The sequence below is a fragment of the Ovis canadensis genome, chromosome 4 (genome assembly GCF_042477335.2).
Source record: "Ovis canadensis isolate MfBH-ARS-UI-01 breed Bighorn chromosome 4, ARS-UI_OviCan_v2, whole genome shotgun sequence".
Lineage (NCBI taxonomy): Eukaryota > Metazoa > Chordata > Mammalia > Artiodactyla > Bovidae > Ovis > Ovis canadensis.
Window position 1 is genome coordinate 33,658,857 of NC_091248.1, and position 18,340 is coordinate 33,677,196.

Here is an 18,340-nt window from a genome sequence, read left to right on the forward strand (position 1 = left end):
GAACGGTTTAGGGTTTTAAGGATAGAGGTCATAAGAAATGATAGATTTTATAGCTATCTGTTGAGAGATTGTGGAGTAAACAGAAAGAGAGAGGAAAAGGGTGATTTCTCTTTAGCCTGAACTTCTAGTTCAGTCGCTCAGTCGTGTCTGACTCTTTGTGACACCAGAGAATGCAGCACGCCACGCTTCCCTGTCCGCCACCAACTCCTGGAGCTTGCTCAAACTCTTGTCCATCGAGTCGGTGATACAATCCAACCATCTTGTCTTCTGTTGTCTCCCTTCTCCTGCTTTCGATTTTTCCCAGCATCAGAGTCTTTTCCAATTAGTCAGCTCTTCGCATCAGGTGGCCAAAGTATTGGAGCTTCAACTTCAGCATCAGTCCTTCCAATGAATAATCAGGACTGGTTTCCTTTAGGTTTGACTGGTTTGATCTCCTTGCTGTCCAAGGGACTCTCAAAAGTCTTTGCCAACACCACAGTTCAAAAGCATCAATTCTTCAGCGCTCAGCTTTCTTTATAGTCCAACTCTCACATCTGTTTATGACTACTGGAAAAACAATAGCTTTGACTAGACGGACCTTTGACAGTAAAGTACTGTCTCTGCTTTTTAATATGCTATCTAGGTTTGTCATAACTTTTCTTCCAAGGAGCAAGCATCTTTTAATTTCATGGCTGCAGTCACCATCTGCAGTGATTTTGGAGCCCAAGAATGTAAAGTCTGTCACTGTTTCCATTGTTTCTCCAACTGTTTGCCACAAAGTGATGGGATGGAATGCCATGATCTTACTTTTTCAAATGTTGAGTTTTAAGTCAGCTTTTTCACTTTCCTCTTTCACTTTCATCAAGAGGCTTTTGGGGAGCTTCTAGTAGAGTAGAGTTATGGTTTGCTGAGGTAGAAAAGACTGCAGGAAGAGCAGATTTATTGCAGGAGAGAAGGAAATTGAGGACAGTTTTGGACATGTTGAGTTCAAAATGCCTAATAGGCCTGTAAGTGGAGACATCAGGTAGGTAGTTGACTATCAGAATCTGAAGTTTAGGGAAGCAATCAAGGCTAAAGATCAGATTTGGAAGTGTCAGGGTATAGATAGTATTTATGGTGGGATGACTAGGTGAAATTGCCTAGAGTATAAGAGGAGAAGGAGATGGGAAGAGTTCTGATGCGAGTCATAGGGCTACTTCGGCATTCAACAGCATTGAAATTTGGGAAAATAAGGAGGAATCTACCACGGAGTCTGAGGCAGAGTCATTAGTGAGGTTAAAAAAAAAACAAAACAACTAAGACAAGTGTTTCAAAGAGAGAGTAAACAAGTTGTGTCAAAGGAATAAGGTTAAGACTGAGAAATGACCATTGGATTTGTCAAAATGAAGGTCAGTTTCACTTGAGAGGAGCTATTAGAGAAGTTGAGAGTAGTTGAAAGTTTAGGAATGGAACAGAATTGAAGACAGCTAATGTGGGCAGGGCTTTAGATTTTTCCTTTTAAGGGGGACTTTGAAGTGAACTACAAATGAGAGCCCAAGGAATGTCTTTTAAGTATTTTTAAAGGATATTACAGTGTTTTTAGTATGCCAGTAGAAAGAAAAAGTGTGCAAGAGGTAGAATTGCTGGAGGGAAGATGGGGTGAATTAAGAGCAACTGAAGGCCAACCTTAGGTAGGAACATTGGGCAGTTTATCTCAAGTAACAGGAGATTAGTCAGAGGATATGTGTAGACATGCAGATAGGTTGAGGTATGCAGTGACCGGAGGTTGTGGAAGTTCTCATTTAATTGCTTTTCTCCTCGCTTCGAAACCTCTCCAGTGAAATAAATAAGGCCATCATTGGCATTAAGAATAGAGAGGAGATACTGAAAGTTTTAGAGATGAAGCTGTTCAGTGATTATCTATAAAAATGGAATGGAAATTAATTTGGGAATATGTTCAGCTGCTCTGATGCAGGTTAAAATAGGGGAAGAGTTGGATTTACCTGTGCTTTAGGTTTGTCAAATGAAGCTAGATGAGGAAGAGAGGAACAAGTGAAGAGAGGACTGCACCTTGCAAACAAGTAATTAATAGATGGGCCTTGAAATAATCAGGTATAGAGGGCAATCATATGCATGGGCTCTGGGGCAGTCAGAGGATAAAAGTCTGTACATTGGAGATCTGAAAAGTATTGAAAACTTAGTTGAGTCTGAAAAGAAGTGATCAGGAAAGATAAAAGATGATGCTCAGAGAATACTTGAGGAATTGTATTATGGAAAGAGTTCAGAATCTAGGTGCAGTCATAGGAATTAAATGGCTGAGATGAGGTGGAAAAGATGGTGTTGTATCTGAGAGGATAAACATGTTATACTCCTAACTCATGATGTATTTACACTTTTCTGATTTCAATACACAATTTTATGCAGATACCAATAAAGCCTCTCTACTTTTCTTAAAAATATTCCATTTTTACAAGTGCCAGTTGGTTCTTACTGTACAAAGATTCCTAATAGTTTCTTTCAGCTTATAGTCGTTTGAACTGTTGAATCAGTATTAGTCAGGGAGCTTTGTTTGGAAAAAATTGTTTTGGTTTTAAGCTTCTAGAATAAATCATGAAATTCAGAGGTCCACAAGCTAAATGTGACCTGTAGATACATTTTGTTTGATAAGAATAGTGCAATAATAAAAAAAAATTAAAAAAAAAAGAATAGTGCAATAAAAAGATAACTTGAGTTGATGTTGTATTCCAGTTTGTCACAGTTCCCCACCATTTACCCCACATTCCGCTTTTCCCCCTTCTTCCACCATTATTTTTGTCTTATAATTTCCTAGCCTCTTTACATCCTTTTACTCATTTATGTTTACTGGAACTGTTCCTCAAGGCATTCACATTTAGAACTCTTTGCCTTAGACCTACTGAGACACATCTCCCGAGTTGGGCTTTTGTTGTTTCTATTTGGAAATGTCCTTAAGTAAATCTGATGACAATGGTTGAAAAAGACAGCTTTTACTTACTAGCAGTGGATCTTGGGTCAGCAACTTAGCCTCTCTCTTTTTCAGTTTTCTGTCCGTAAAGTTGATATTAAAATAATAGTACTCACCTCATGTGGTAGTGATAAGAGATAAATGAGATAGTCTGAAAACAGGCACTATGCCTGGTACATGGTAAATATTTAGAAAATTTTTTTCCCTTTTATTTTCTACTGGGAATAGGATCTTGAAAGTTCCTCTAGACTAGTTGAGGGGATATTCCAAGTCAACCAGATTATTAATTAGCACACTATTTGGAATGGTTTAATAAAACTGAATAGCCAGTGACTTGAACAAGGAAGATGTTAAATTCTTTCTGTGATTCCAGGTTGATTTTATATTCAGGAGAGTTTGGTTCCAGGGACCAGGTGCCTCTTACTTATTGCTTCATTTCCCTTTAGTTTGTTGTACTTTCTCACATGGTCAGAGATGGTTTATCACCACCTTGCCTGGGTTGTACCCCATTGGTAAGAAGGAAAAGAAGGTGAAGAGTAGATATTTCCTTTCAAGGGTCATGGTCTTTAATTATGAAATTAAGAAGTTTCATAAACTTCATTGGCTAGAACTTATTACATGGCCATACTCAGCTGCTTGAGGGTCTTCAGTAGAAATTTTCTAGCAAGGTCATCATGTATCCAGTAGAAACTCAGAAGATTCTAGTACTAAGGGGAAAAAGGGGAAGATAGATATTAATGAATAGTGGTTGCTTGGTATATCTGTTTCATTCTCTAAACAAGATTAATCTCTTGGTCTTGATGGCCTTAGATTTAGGATTTATTGTCCCCAATCCCAAGTCACGAAACAAAAGAAAAATTATTTGGACTATTTTGTCTTTTTCATATATCTCTTTGACCAGAGATGACTGGTCTTTTTACCAAGTCAGAGTCTTGGTTCTAATGCTTAACTGACCTATGCAAGCATGAATCCTATCTCTGATAACTCAATTTCAACATTACCTACTACTTTAAGACAGTAGAATGGTTCTTGAGATCATTTTGACTATAGTTCAATATATTCTTTATTTCCACTTACTCTCTTCTATTGCCAGGAACAGAGACTCAGAGATAATTAGCAACTTGTTTAAAGCCACAAAAATCTTTAATTGGTGGGGCCAGGTTTTATGTCCAGGTTTTTATATGTCCAGATTCTCTGATTACAATATTCACAGTGCTGTATTGTAACATCTGTAGATATCATACTAGAAAATTGCATTATATACTTTGCTGTTTTTAATGTTAAGGACACTTTGGTTTTACTGTACGATGATTATTCTTTTTGTACTTTTCATTTGTTTCTTCTTTTGTTAGCATTATCAGTTCTCTTTGGGTTGTATAAAACCCCACCTTACTAAGAGACTCTAACGTAACTTTGGTAAAAACTGTATGGGCAGCTTATCTGTTTTTCTGTTTGGGACAGACCTGAAGAATGAACTGCTTGTTGCTTTGCTGGCAGTCACATTGCAGAATGCATTTTTTTGCCTACATATTTACAATTTTTTTTTCCTATTTTTGATAGTAGATTTCCTTTTATGTTTTTGTATCCTATTATTTATGAATATGTACCTATTAAGGTAGTACCATAAAATAAGACTGTGAGAGAGCTGTGTTTCCATTTGAGGTTTTAGAATTTTGTAAAGAGTTAAAGAGCTTATCTGAGGTGTTTTATTGACAAGGCCTGGCCGTTTTTTTTTTTAAACATCTTATTTTGTATTAGGGTATAGCTGATTAACAAACAATACTGTGATAGTCTCTGGTAAACAGTGAAGGGACACACCCATACATATATGTGTATCCATTCTCCCCTGAACTCCCCATCCATAAGGCCTGGCCTTCTTAATCTAGTTTTATCCCAGGTAGAGTTTGCCTGTGCATTTCTTGTCAGTTAGAAATGCCCTATTGTTGACTAGTCCTATATTTTCTAGATATATTGTTGTTTTATAATATTAATCTATGTATTAATAACTTTAATGATGATTTCTACCTATGCCTATTAATATCTTATTTGTTTTAAACAGTTTTTTTTTTTTTTTTTAGGTAACAAGTATAACTTAATGTTATACCTAAGTTTTGATTTCAGTATTTTTTAAATCCACAAGGCTGTATAAAGAAAAAAAAATTGTTAATTTGAATTTGGTATACAGGATTAAGTTCCTAAAGCAGCGACTTTATCATTATGTGTAAAACTTAATTTTGTGATTTATTTTTAGGAATAACCAGCACTGTGGTATATTCTTCAAAAAGGAAATATTATCTCTTATGGCTTTTTAAAAAATGGCCCTTTGGAGTAAAAGTGTTCATTTCCGCCCCCCCCCCTCTGTTTTTTTTATATAGGATATAGCAGATCCATTTTTTGCTTATTGTAAGCAACATGCAGATAGGTTAGACAGAAAGTGGAAGAGAAAAAACTACTTGGCTCTACAATCCTATTGTAAAATGTCTTTACAAGAGAGAGAGAAGCAGTTATCACCAGAAGCACAGGTATGAGATTCATTCCAAAACTCTTGTTTTTTTCTTTCAAGGGTATAGATTTCAGGGAATTCCCTGGTGGTTCAGTGGTTAGGACTCTGCGCTCTTACTGCTAAGGGCTCCAGTTTGACCCCTGGTAACAGAGCTAAGATCCCACAAGCTGTACAACCTGGCTTAAAAAAAGAAGTTAGAAATTTAAGATCTCATGCGTCTTTGATATATGATGTATAATTGTGAAATTTGGTTAGTGTAATTGTGAAATTACTTAGAAAGGGGACTGTCATTAAGGTAAATGGAGAGTATAGTTTGTGGTTGAATACATTACTCATCATCTAGTCTCAACAAAGCAGTCATTTATAAAACATGTTTCTAATACATTAAAGAATGTGGCTTAGAGGAAGTTATTCTATCAGTGCAATATGTTGACCACATCTTTTTTTTCAGTCTGTTCTAAGATTCATATCCAAAGACTTTGATTAGTTTGCCTGTCATGAAATATATTTGTATATAAATTAAGTAAATTTATGAAGACTAGTATAAGGCTAGTTGAGAAGAGAAACTTCAGCTTAATTATACTAGTTTTTGACAATTAATCATAGGCTAGGGCAGTTGTTAACTAGAGGTAGACCTAATTTATTGTAACCCAAGAATTATGCTGAGGATATTAAGGACTGTGGATATATATAACTTGCCTCAATAGAGGAACTTCTGATCGTCCTTACTCTTGCTAAGGGTGGAAATAAAAATCATAAGTATGTTCCATTTTAATATCTTTTAAAATTTGTATACGTTTCTTTTATAGGCAAGGATCAATGCCCGGCTTCAGCAGTATCGTGCCAAAGCAGAGCTAGCTCGATCCACCAGACCCCAGGCCTGGGTTCCGAGGGAAAAATTGCCCAGACCACTCACTAGCAGTGCTTCAGCCATTCGCAAACTAATGCGGAAAGCAGAACTAATGGGGATCAGTACAGATATCTTCCCAGTGGACAATTCAGATACTAGTTCTAGTGTGGATGGAAGGAGAAAGCATAAGCAACCTGCTCTCACTGCTGATTTTGTGAATTATTATTTCGGTCAGTATAGGCCCTGATGCACGCACATTTTCATTGAGAACAGTTTGCCGATAGAAATATTTGATACACTGTCAATGTTTAGAAATTTACTAGTCTTGCTACGTATATCAAATATGTTTATATTCCTAATAAGTTGTGGATTATTGCAAAATGCCAATTTAATGTATTTGTGAGTAGAGTTAAATGTGTCTAGGTTTATCCATGTGATCATCTCTATGGCTAGCTTCTTCCTTTGTGTATTTTGTATATCAGCTTTTATTTTCTTCTAAACTAAAATTGGATATTTTTAATTTAACTAGAGAGAAATATGCGCATGATTCAAATTCAGGAGAATATGGCTGAACAAAAGAATATAAAGGATAAATTAGAGAATGAACAAGAAAAGCTTCATGTGGAATATAATAAGGTAAAACAAACAACGTAATGTAATTACATCTTATTGATGATTTTTTTTGTGATTTTTAATATATGTTTCATTTTGAAATTCCTCTGGAGTTTCTACGACTTGTCTGTAATTCCGACCCCTCGTTATCTTCATTACCGTCACTAACGCTGAGTATTTTCTGTGTACCAGGCACAGTTTTGAGGATTTTTACTTGTGTTAACTCATCTCATTCTCACTTCAGCTTTATAATGTGGGTTATGATTACTGCTCCCTTTTTCAGAAGCGTAAACTGAATCCTAAACAGGTGAAGTAATTTGCCCAGGTTCACAAAGGTAGTCAAGGCATAGAGTTGGGGTTTGAGGCCCAAGTCTGACTCCATTTATCTTTCTAAGTTATAGGAAACTTTAAAACTTACTTTTGAATTACTGTTTTTCTTAAATTGTTTTGTTACTTTTGATAAAAAAAAATTTCTTGATTAAAATTTCTCTTTTCTGTCGTCATTCTAAAGATGAAGAAGTTCATGAAGAAATGTATAAAAACAAGTTTGTGACTAAATGTGAGATAATAAGTAACATGAGCAAAATCTGGATTGACTTTTTTTTCTTTTGGCTGTTCTGGGTCTTCATTGTGGTGCGAGGCTCAGTAATGTGGCCTGTGCGCTTCTCTAGTTGCAGAGCTCAGGCGCACTTGACCTGAGGCATGTAAGATCTTAATTCCCCAACCGGAGATCAAATCTGCATCCCCTTCATTGAAAGGCAGATTCTTAACCACTGGACCATAGGGACATCCCCAATATTGACTTATTGATAGATATCATCTTCATATTGGAAAAATGGTGGGAGTGCACCTTGATACACTCATAAGGGTTAATTAGTGTGTCTGTGAAATTATAAACTATAATAGAATATGTAAGTATCATTATTAGTAAAATACTAACATAAAATGTTTACTTTTTGTTGGTGCTTCTTAAATAGTTGGAGACTTTCATTTTTCAGTGTATTGTGACTTGAATGTATATATGTGGAATAGAAATATAGATATTTTGGACATTGATAAATTGTTTATATTTTCAAATATGTTACTGAATATTGTAATGGTCTACTAATTTGAATTGTTTGCATTATAGCTCTGTGAATCTTTGGAAGAACTACAAAACATGAATGGAAAACTTCGAAGTGAAGGACAAGGAATATGGGCCTTACTAGGCAGAATCACAGGGCAGGTTAGTTTCTTTCCAATTGCTCTCTCTTTCTCTTCTTGCTTTCTGTATGATTTCAAAGATTGGATCTCTAATACAACTGTCACTTCACTAACTGAAGAATTCTGTTTAATCAGGGCCAGCTAATCCTCTGGGATAATGGTTTCTGCCTGAAATGCATCTAGGGCTTTGCAAGCTGCCTACTGAGAACCTGTAGCTTAATATGGTTGTTTTAACAGCTATCTTGTTTGTAAAATTTTTTCATTTGCTCTAACTGATTGACCTGTCATTTGTGATGAAGCTAAGATTTGAAGCATGAGTTACTCCTACCATATTCTTCTACCTCTACATAGCAGTTTTAGATTCCTTGCCACATTTCTTCTGTCCTATTCTTGTGCTATAATTAGTTGTGTTTTTTTTTTTTTAATGGGGGAAATGTAAAAGGAAAACTGGATTTCTTTTCATGTTGATGGGTTTTGAACTTACAAGAAATGGTTTTTGAAATTTAATGTTAAAGTGTAGTTTTTCCCTTCATTAGTTTTATTTTAATTATGAAAGAAATTACTTTATCCTTGAACATATTGAGCCTATTAAAGTTCTTGGTATTGAAAAGAACAATCATTGCCAAATGGATTTCTTTGAATGCTGTTTTTAGTACTGTGTATTTAATTCTTAAATTAATACTTCATTTGAATAATTTCAGTTATTTCTTTAAGGATGATGGAGACTCGCTGTGGTCTTTTCACTATGGAAATAGTTTTATTTGTGAAGGAAGGTTTTTAAAGAACAGATATTTTTTGTGTTATTTATTTTAAAGTTTTATAAAGAGCCAAATGCATTATATAGTTTGTGTAGACACATTATTTTAGAAAGTAATACATACTGATATGTATTGTGCCATGCTAGCTTTGAAGATGCTTCTTTTGTCAACAGGGTGTATGTGGCATATAGTATAATGAATAACATAAGAGGTGAGAATAAGTAGTTACATATGTGCAGTTGACCTTCATTTCTATTGATAGGCTGTTGGTGAATATTTGGAAGATTATAGTGTTTTATATTTTATATTTAGTGAAATTAATACTGAATGCAAGCCTATTAGTTTATTTGGCAAGTTAGCATTATCTTTTGGCCTGATTTGCAAGTTTGTCTCATAAGAATCTATTTAGTATAAGTTATCAAAGAGCATTTTAATTTATTAAATCACTTGAAACAGAAGCACATACATTTCTGTGTGCAAATGTAAAATACACAGGAGAAGTAGAATTCGTTTGTACCACTTGCAGGACACTTTTTTCCAGTTGGTTGAATTGATGCTGGCCCACTGGGCCACTGAGAAATGACTTTGATAGATGGTTGCTGTCTGAGAAGCCAGTATACTACAGATTAGTAGAAACCCAAAGAGAATCTAATTCGCTTTGTGAAGAGTTTGGTCCAATAAGATAATTTTTCTAATTAACCTTTGGAGCATCAGTGTAGCTGTGGTGTTTAAGAAAATAAACGGCCTCAATATTCTTTTTGTCGTGTTCTTTTTTCTTTTCAAGTTCTTGAATTCTTGCCCTTGTCTTTCACTTTTAAAGCTAAAGTAGAAGTTTAATTTTCACAATGTTTTAGTGGTCCAGAGAAAATTGATGAAAGTATGTAATTATAGGCTTCTCACATCAGTGACTATGAGACAAAAACTCACTTTAGTCCTTTTTGCCAGTGTAAAAGCTTGTAAAACATTTCCCCCTCTCGATCCTAGCATATTAGTTGACTTGAACGGCGCATAAAGAAAAATGTTGCTGTATGTTTTTTCTTTGAAAACAAAATAAACTGCATTTGTTCAAATCAATAGAAGTTGAACATACCGGCAATTTTGCGAGCACCCAAGGAGAGAAAACCAAGTAAAAAAGAAGGGGGCACACAAAAGGCATCTACTCTTCCTGCAGTACTTTATAGGCAAGTAATGAAATTTTGACAGATTAATATAGTGTATTTTTAAATGAATACTTTTTAGTAGCAAGATACTTTAAATATTTGTGAATGAATTATGTTTATATCAGAATTTAAAGTTAAATGTGTTTGAAGTTCATTTTATTAATACCTTCATCAAAAATACTTTCCAGACTGAATGATGATAGGATAGAGTCGCTCCTCTTTTAATGATAAATCATTTTTTGTATACTTTAAGTAACTGGGGTTATATGTTCACAAGCTCCATGGAAACTCCTCTTTAGAGAATTGGAAAGTGACTTTTAAGTAATGCACATGATTATTTTCTTAAATAGTTAAAACAGTGTGTTAGATAAATGGACATTTATATTTTATTTTGCTTGAGTGAGTTTTAGAGGTTTACGTGTGTTTTTAGATAGTGTTGGATATTATAGTTTGAATTACTGCCTTTGTACAGTGGTAGTGGTGGATAATGAAGATGAGTTTTAGATTTGAATCTGTCTACATTTTTTTTTCTCTCTGTGCTCAGTTGTAGTAATTTCATTTCCCCAAATATTTTTGTTCTCTTTTTTTTTTGGCTCAGTATTTTACAGTGTTCACCATTGTAGCAGTTTTATATAGTTATTAAGATTTCTTTCCATACCAGTAGGTTTGGATCTTATTTTTCATGTAGCTGATGAAACTAATTGAGAAAAGTTTAGAAGAGGCAAGTATGTTTGTGTGTATCCATACACACACAAATGTATCTGTCCACACACACAAGTAAATATGCTTATCTAAATGTATACATACTCTCTCTACAACCTCTTTCTTTCTCAGAAATAGCAACAACAATATCAGTCTCAGTAACTACTTTCTCTTCTAGCTTGGAGGCTTTCTCTATAGGTGGCAGCAATCAACTGCCCTGAAATGTGGGACAAGCTCGCTAGTGTCTATACTGTACTTGATGAAGACTAGCACTGTCACAGCCTAGCTTTTCCAGATAAAATGGTTTCATTTGAAACAGTCAGGCTTATCACTTATACTTCTGACTTTTCATCACTACAGCTCATTTTTGTTTCAGGATACAGTTTAGTAATTTTTCATTTTTACTCTGAGCAACTTTGAGACCAAGTATTGATTGGTCTTTGTTGTATACGTGTATATTTGATTTTTTTTCCTAAGGTTATTTAAAATTCAAACATCATTGCTGTTTCTGTATACGTATGGCTGTTTTAGGTTCTCGACAACTTTTTCCTCACCCTTCACGTTCCTAATATAAGTATACACTGGATTTGTAGATCATGGTGTTTGTGCTCTCAGGAGTAGTTGACCTTTTGCACAAGAAAAATTAGATTTCTTAAGAACAATCAGAAATCTAAAACAACAGTAACAATAATAATAAAACTTCCAGTTCTTTATAATAAATATTAATTGGTATATTTTTAAGACTCAGAGTCTGATTCTGTAAAAAGATTTACATATGTAGCTTATTTACATGCTGAAGGATCTTTGAAAGATTTACAGTTAATGGTAGAAAATAAATGGAATTTTGTTTGTAAAGTAACTTCTTTGTAGTTTTAGAGAGGTAGGAAATTGAAAACTATTTTTGTTTAATAATTTGTTCCTAGAGAAAATTTGGTCTGATGTTACATGGGCTTTTAAGTAATAATTCAAATTAAGATGATGTTAGAATAAATACCTAACATATGCCCTTCTCTGAATAGTTTGACTCCAGCAAAATTTAAATTTATAATAGATCTAAACTACTCTAATTCTCAAAAAAAGTATTTAGATTCTTGCCATTATAAAAAGATATGTGTTATAAAAAAGTATTTGATTTAAATTAAAGAAATATTAAGTTAAATCACAATGAAATTTTGAAAGTTTAAAAATATGCCATAAATTAACTATTCACTATGATAATTATTATTCTAATCCTTTATTGCTGCCTTTATCAAAGTTGTGGAATTTGTAAGAAGAACCATGATCAGCATCTTCTTTTATTGTGTGATACCTGTAAACTCCATTACCATCTTGGATGTCTGGACCCTCCTCTTACGAGAATGCCAAGAAAGACCAAAAACAGTTATTGGTAAGTAAACTGAAGAGCATTTAGATGTTAGAACTGGTGTTGCTCTTAGTTTCAACAGTATAAGTTGAAGTGTTAGAACATATTTGATGCATAATAAAGTTTTCAGTATATTTTTAATTGAATATTTTATAATGTTTTCCAATAATATTGGCATTTAAAAGTTGTATATATTTCAGGTTTGCAACATAATGATTTAATATATGTATACACTGAAATAATCACCACAATCAAGCTAATTAGCATATTCATCACCTCACATAGTTATCATTTTTTGTGGTAAGAATACTTCAGACATACGTGTTTATTACAGTATTATATGCATAGAGATGTAGCAATTTTTTTGATAAATGAATTTTAAGTTAATTGAGGCTATTTTAATATCTTATCTATTTTAATATCATTTTAATATGGTTTCTTAAGGCATGAATTCTGTTTAGTGTGTTTATAACTCTTTTTTATAACATTTTTTCAAATTCATTATTTTTGTTTTTTATCAAGAATTTGCCTCCATATTCATGCTTTAAATGTAGTTTAGTATTTTGTTTCTAAATTAGTGTCACCAAAGACTTTATTTATGGCTAGTTGTATATTTAAATTCAACCACCATTCAGGTATGACCTAAATCAAATCCCTTATGATTATACAGTGGAAGTGAGAAATAGATTTAAGGGCCTAGATCTGATAGATAGAGTGCCTGATGAACTATGGAATGAGGTTCATGATATTGTACAGGAGACGGATCAAAACCATCCCCATGGAAAAGAAATGCAAAAAAGCAAAATGGCTGTCTGAGGAGGCCTTACAAATAGCTGTGAAAAGAAGAGAAGTGAAAAGCAAAGGAGAAAAGGAAAGATATAAGCATCTGAATGCAGAGTTCCAGAGAATAGCAAGAAGAGATAAGAAAGCCTTCTTCAGGTATCAATGCAAAGAAATAGAGGACAACAACAGAATGGGAAAGACTAGAGATCTCTTCAAGAAAATTAGAGATACCAAGGGAACATTTCATGCAAAGATGGGCTCGATAAAGGACAGAAATGGTCTGGACCTAACAGAAGCAGAAGATATTAAGAAGAGGTGGCAAGAATACACAGAAGAACTGCACAAAAAAGATCTTCACGACCTGGATAATCACAATGGTGTGATCACTCATCTAGAGCCAGACATCCTGGAATGTGAAGTCAAGAAGGCCTTAGAAAGCATCACTATGAACAAAGCTAGTGGAGGTGATAGCATTCTAGTTGAGCTCTTTCAAATCCTGAAAGATGATGTTGTGAAAGTGCTGCACTCAATATGCCAGCAAATTTGCACAACTCAGCAGTGGTCACAGGACTGGAAAAGGTCAGTTTTCATTCCAATCCCAAAGAAAGGCAATGCCGAAGAATGCTCAAACTACCACACAATTGCACTCATCTCACACTCTAGTAAAGTAATGCTCAAAATGCTCCAAGCCAGGCTTCAGCAGTACGTGAACCGTGAACTTCCAGATGTTCAAGGTGGTTTTAGAAAAGGCAGAGGAACCAGAGATCAAATTGCCAACATCCGCTGGATCATGGAAAAAGCAAGAGAGTTCCAGAAAAACATCTATTTCTGCTTTATTGGCTATGCCAAAGCCTTTGACTGTGTGGATCACAATAAACTGTGGAAAATTCTTCAAGAGATGGGAATACCAGACCACCTGACCTGCCTCTTGAGAAATCTATATGCAGGTCAGGAAGCAGCAGTTAGAACTGGACATGGAAAAACAGACTGGTTCCAAATAGGAAAAGGAGTCCGTCAAGGCTGTATATTGTCACCCTGCTTATTTAACTTCTATGCAGAGTACATCATGAGAAACGCTGGACTGGAAAAACACAAGCTGGAATCAAGATTTCCAGGAGAAATATCAATAACCTCAGCTATGCAGATGACACCACCCTTATGGCAGAAAGTGAAGAGGAACTCAAAAGCTGCCAGGGTCCAGCCCCGGTGGATCCAGGGTGATTCGAAGGTTGGGGGACGGAGTCAGCGTCTTTGGAAAAATACATATTTAATTACAGATATATAGAGAGATTAGAAACGGATAGTGTAGTGGAGAAAAGGAGGCTGAATCCAGATGGGAATTCAGCCAGAGAAACGGGAACAAGAAAGAAGCGACATGGGGGAATCAGTCTTTCTGGAAACTGATCCGATTTCTTTATTTTAGTGTTTGCTTATATACCTTTTGTTGCATATAGGGATGAATACAGAGTCACGCGGGGGTCAGCAGTCCTGACCTTTATCAAAATCAGGTGCTTCACATAAAAAGGTCTTAGGGATTTTATGATCCTTTCTTTCTGATAACCAAAAAACTTATTTTTTCCAAGGGTGTTTTTTCTTAAACCAGGCACCACCCTCCAAATAAAGTTACATTCCTATAGGGTGAGGGTGTAGTGAGTTACAGTCAAGAAAGGAATTTATTTAACCCAAGGTTAACAAGATTAATCTTAAAGGTTAATACTTATTTCTCCTATATGCTTAAAGGTTAATACTTATTTCTCCTATATGCTAGTTATATTCATTATAAGGGCAGGGAATATGGAGATTTAGCAGCAAACATCAGCCCAACAAATGAAAATCCTTTCACCAATGTTCCCCTTAAGATCTATTTAGTCTTAAGATAGTGATAAAGTTACATTTTTACATAGCAAGGACACAGTGACTTATAACAAAGCACAGTGATCTATTACAAAAGAGAAAATCCATTAACTCAAAAAGTCTAGTATTGCTAACCTTAAAAACTACTATATTTCCTTTTCTGTATTCCAAATACATTGATTAATATATTCCCAGGTGCCTAAGGATATGGAGGCCTGGCAGCAATCATTGACTCAACAAGAAGAAAAAGCCCTATACTAATTAAGACTCTCAAAATACTCCAAAACTCTCTGTGCTGTTTATGGTTAAGAGGTAGTAAACAGTCATGTGCATAGTGGCAGGAGTATGGATAATCCTGTCACACAAGCTAGTCTGTCAGCAGAGAGGTTTGACCTGAGACATCCTTGTCCACCCCAGGGGAGGGAATTAGCAGCAATTATTGACACAACAAATGAAAAACCCTTCACCAATATAATTCCTAACCAACCCACTACACTAATAATTTCTAACTCCCCAAAATAATTTGCCGTTAGTAAGTCTGAAACATCTTGTGCCTCTCAGGTTGGGAGGCTGTAAACAATCACATGTGGCCGGACGAACCTATACAGGTGGGCTAGATAACCTTCAGAGGGGTCCGTAAGCTGAAACACTCTTGTCATGCCCAGGAATTTTTATTGACTTGGAGCTGCACGTTTACTCCTTCTCCAAGAGAAACGGTTATGGGGGAGAGCCCCCCATAAAGTCAGAGGTGTAGGTGAGAGCATAAAACAGACTCTGGTTTTGGGGTTAGATGCTCGGGAACAGGGGGTTTCCTGAGGCTTGATCATGCCTTTGCATATGCCAAGCCTCCTTCCTCATGACCTTTGCCATGGGCGGACTTCCTCATGCTGACTTCCAGCAAAAAGCCTCTTGATGAAAGTGAAAGAGGAGAGTGAAAAAGTTGGCTTAAAGCTCAACATTCAGAAAACTAAGATGATGGCATCCGGTTCCATCAGTTCATGGGAAATAGATGGGGAAACAGTGGAAACAGTGTCAGACTTTATTTTGGGGGGCTCCAAAATCACTGCAGAATGTGACTGCAGCCATGAAATTAAAATATGCTTACTCTTTGGAAGAAAAGTTATGACCAACCTAGATAGCATATTCAAGAGCAGAGACATTACTTTGCTGACTAAGGTCCATCTAGTTAAGGCTATGGTTTTTCCAGTAGTCATGTATGGATGTGAGAGTTTTACTGTGAAGAAGGCTGAACACCGAAGAATGGATGCTATTGATCTGTGGTGTTGGAGAAGACTCTTGAGAGTCCCTTGGACTGCAAGGAGATCCAATCAGTCCATTCTGAAGGAGATCAGCCCTGGGATTTCTTTGGAAAGAATGATGCTGAAGCTGAAACTCCAGTACTTTGGCCACCTCATGCAAAGAGTTGACTCGTTGGAAAAGACTGTGATGCTGGGAGGGATTGGGGCAGGAGGAGAAGGGGACAACAGAGGATAAGATGGCTGGATGGCATCACCGACTCGATGGACTTGAATCTGAGCGAACTCCGGGAGTTGGTGATGGACAGGGAGGCCTGGTGTGGTGCGATTCATGGGGTCACAAAGAGTCGGACATGACTGAGCGACTGAACTGAACTGAACTGATTCTTTGTAAATCTAGAAACATTTGACTTACGTTTCTGAAGTTTTCATTAACTTAGGCATGTGGAATCACTACAGATGTTTAATAAAAGTTTATGATACTTATAAGTTTTATTCTTTCCTTAATTTTAGTCCAAGAGAAAGACAGATGTTCAAATTCTAATAGATTGATTCTGTATAGGAAGAATATAGGTCATGGAGAGCTTTGGAAGGCACATGACTATTCTTTTTATACAAATTTTGCACAACTTCTGGTTTTAGAAAAGACTAGACCCCTGTCTTAAATGGTGATCTGTACAAAAAGGTGTTTATCAAATACATTAAAGCATATTTTCTGACCTCATTGTTTTATTTCATAAACCAACGTCTGTCCATTTTAACTTTCACCATTTTCACATGATTACTTTTTCATGTAATGAAGTGAAAGGCTCTCAGTCATGTCTAACTCTTTGTGCCCCATGGACTATATAGTCTATGGAATTCTCCAGGCCAGAGTACTGAAGTCTGTAGCCTTTTCCTTGTCCAGGGAATCTTCCCAACCCAGGGGTTGAACCCAGGTCTCCTGCATTGCAGGTGGATTCTTTACCAGCTGAGCCGCAAGGCAAGCCCAGGAATACTGAAGTAGGTAGTCTATCCCTTCTCTATTGGATCTTCCCAACCCAGGAACCAAACTGGGGTCTCCTGTATTACAGGTGGATTCTTCACCAGCTGAGTTATGAGAGAAGCCCTTCTTTTTCATAGTGCTCTTTTATCAATTTGCCTGGAGGCAGTCATACTGGTCAACTCATTTCAACTATAGTAGAATGTATTACTTGTGATTTGTGAGTGCTTTTGAAACCAGAATTTAAGAGAAACTGCCGTCACATATTAGAATATCAGCAGTGTTAATAAGTATCCTATCCAAGTTGAAAACCAGTTTGGTAGTCTCCAGGGCCAGGGAACTTTGTTATAATCATGGATTTGTGTTAGCATTATTATACAATGACATTGTTTTTCTTTAATAATAAAGATTTTTAAAAAGGGCTTCACTCCATTTTTAATATGTTTTTATGTATGTATATTAGAGAAGGAAATGGCAACCCACTCCAGTATTCTTACCTGGAGAATCCCATGGACAGCAGGCACACAGCACACATATATAATGAAATTGTTTTCCTTTAATAATAAAGATTTAAAAACCTCCTTAACATAAGTTGGAGTGTATAGTGCTGAGGATCAAGAATATATAGCAAACTGAGAAAAATCTCTTAGTATTTCAGTATGAAGGTAGTCCTTTGGCATAAATTCCTAACATAATTTTTCATTATTATTACTTTAAACATCCTATTTCTTAGGATCTTGTGTACCAGTTAATGTAGCAGAGATGCTTTTTCATATTTTAAAGGCTGTTTATAAAATGAGGACTATAGTGTTTAATAGATTGTTGAAAGAGCTGCGAATAGTGTTTTCATCTGTATTGACTTTATGTACAAGTATCACGATTTCCTAAGGGAAACTATCTTTTTAATCAGTACTGGCCCTCTTAACATTCGCTCACTTAAATATAGGCAGTATTACATGTGTTTTTATGATACTTATTAGGGATACATGAAATTGCTTTGGACATGTTACATGCATTGTTGTTTCTCTTAAAGGAATGTTTGTGCTTTTCTGTATGTGTGGTCATTCTATGCCTATGGTCACATGTTCCTATGTACATTTTCATATATTCTAAACATATACCTGCGTTTTGTATTTATAGAAACCATGGCTAATGCTGGAAGGTAAAGATAAATGTATGAAATAATATTTTTTTCTTTATGTAGGCAGTGTTCTGAATGTGACCAGGCAGGGAGCAGTGACATGGAAGCAGAGATGGCCATGGAAACCTTACCAGATGGGACCAAACGGTCAAGGAGGCAGATTAAGGAACCAGTGAAATTTGTTCCACAGGATATGCCTCCAGAACCCAAGAAGATTCCAATAAGAAACACG

At 35.6% G+C, this 18,340-nt stretch overlaps 1 protein-coding gene across 5 annotated transcripts in view; it reads left to right on the forward strand.

Moving 5' to 3' along the window:
* The window catches only part of PHF14 (PHD finger protein 14), a 238,970-nt gene that overhangs the window by 51,939 nt on the left and 168,691 nt on the right, over positions 1-18,340 (forward strand). For all 5 annotated transcript variants that reach the window (XM_069586619.1, XM_069586621.1, XM_069586622.1 and 2 more), the window contains exons 8-14: positions 5,317-5,463; positions 6,254-6,524; positions 6,824-6,930; positions 8,036-8,131; positions 9,945-10,048; positions 11,985-12,116; positions 18,172-18,340. In XM_069586619.1, coding sequence (XP_069442720.1) covers positions 5,317-5,463; positions 6,254-6,524; positions 6,824-6,930; positions 8,036-8,131; positions 9,945-10,048; positions 11,985-12,116; positions 18,172-18,340 — 1,026 coding nt within the window. The remainder of the gene's footprint in view (positions 1-5,316; positions 5,464-6,253; positions 6,525-6,823; positions 6,931-8,035; positions 8,132-9,944; positions 10,049-11,984; positions 12,117-18,171) is intronic.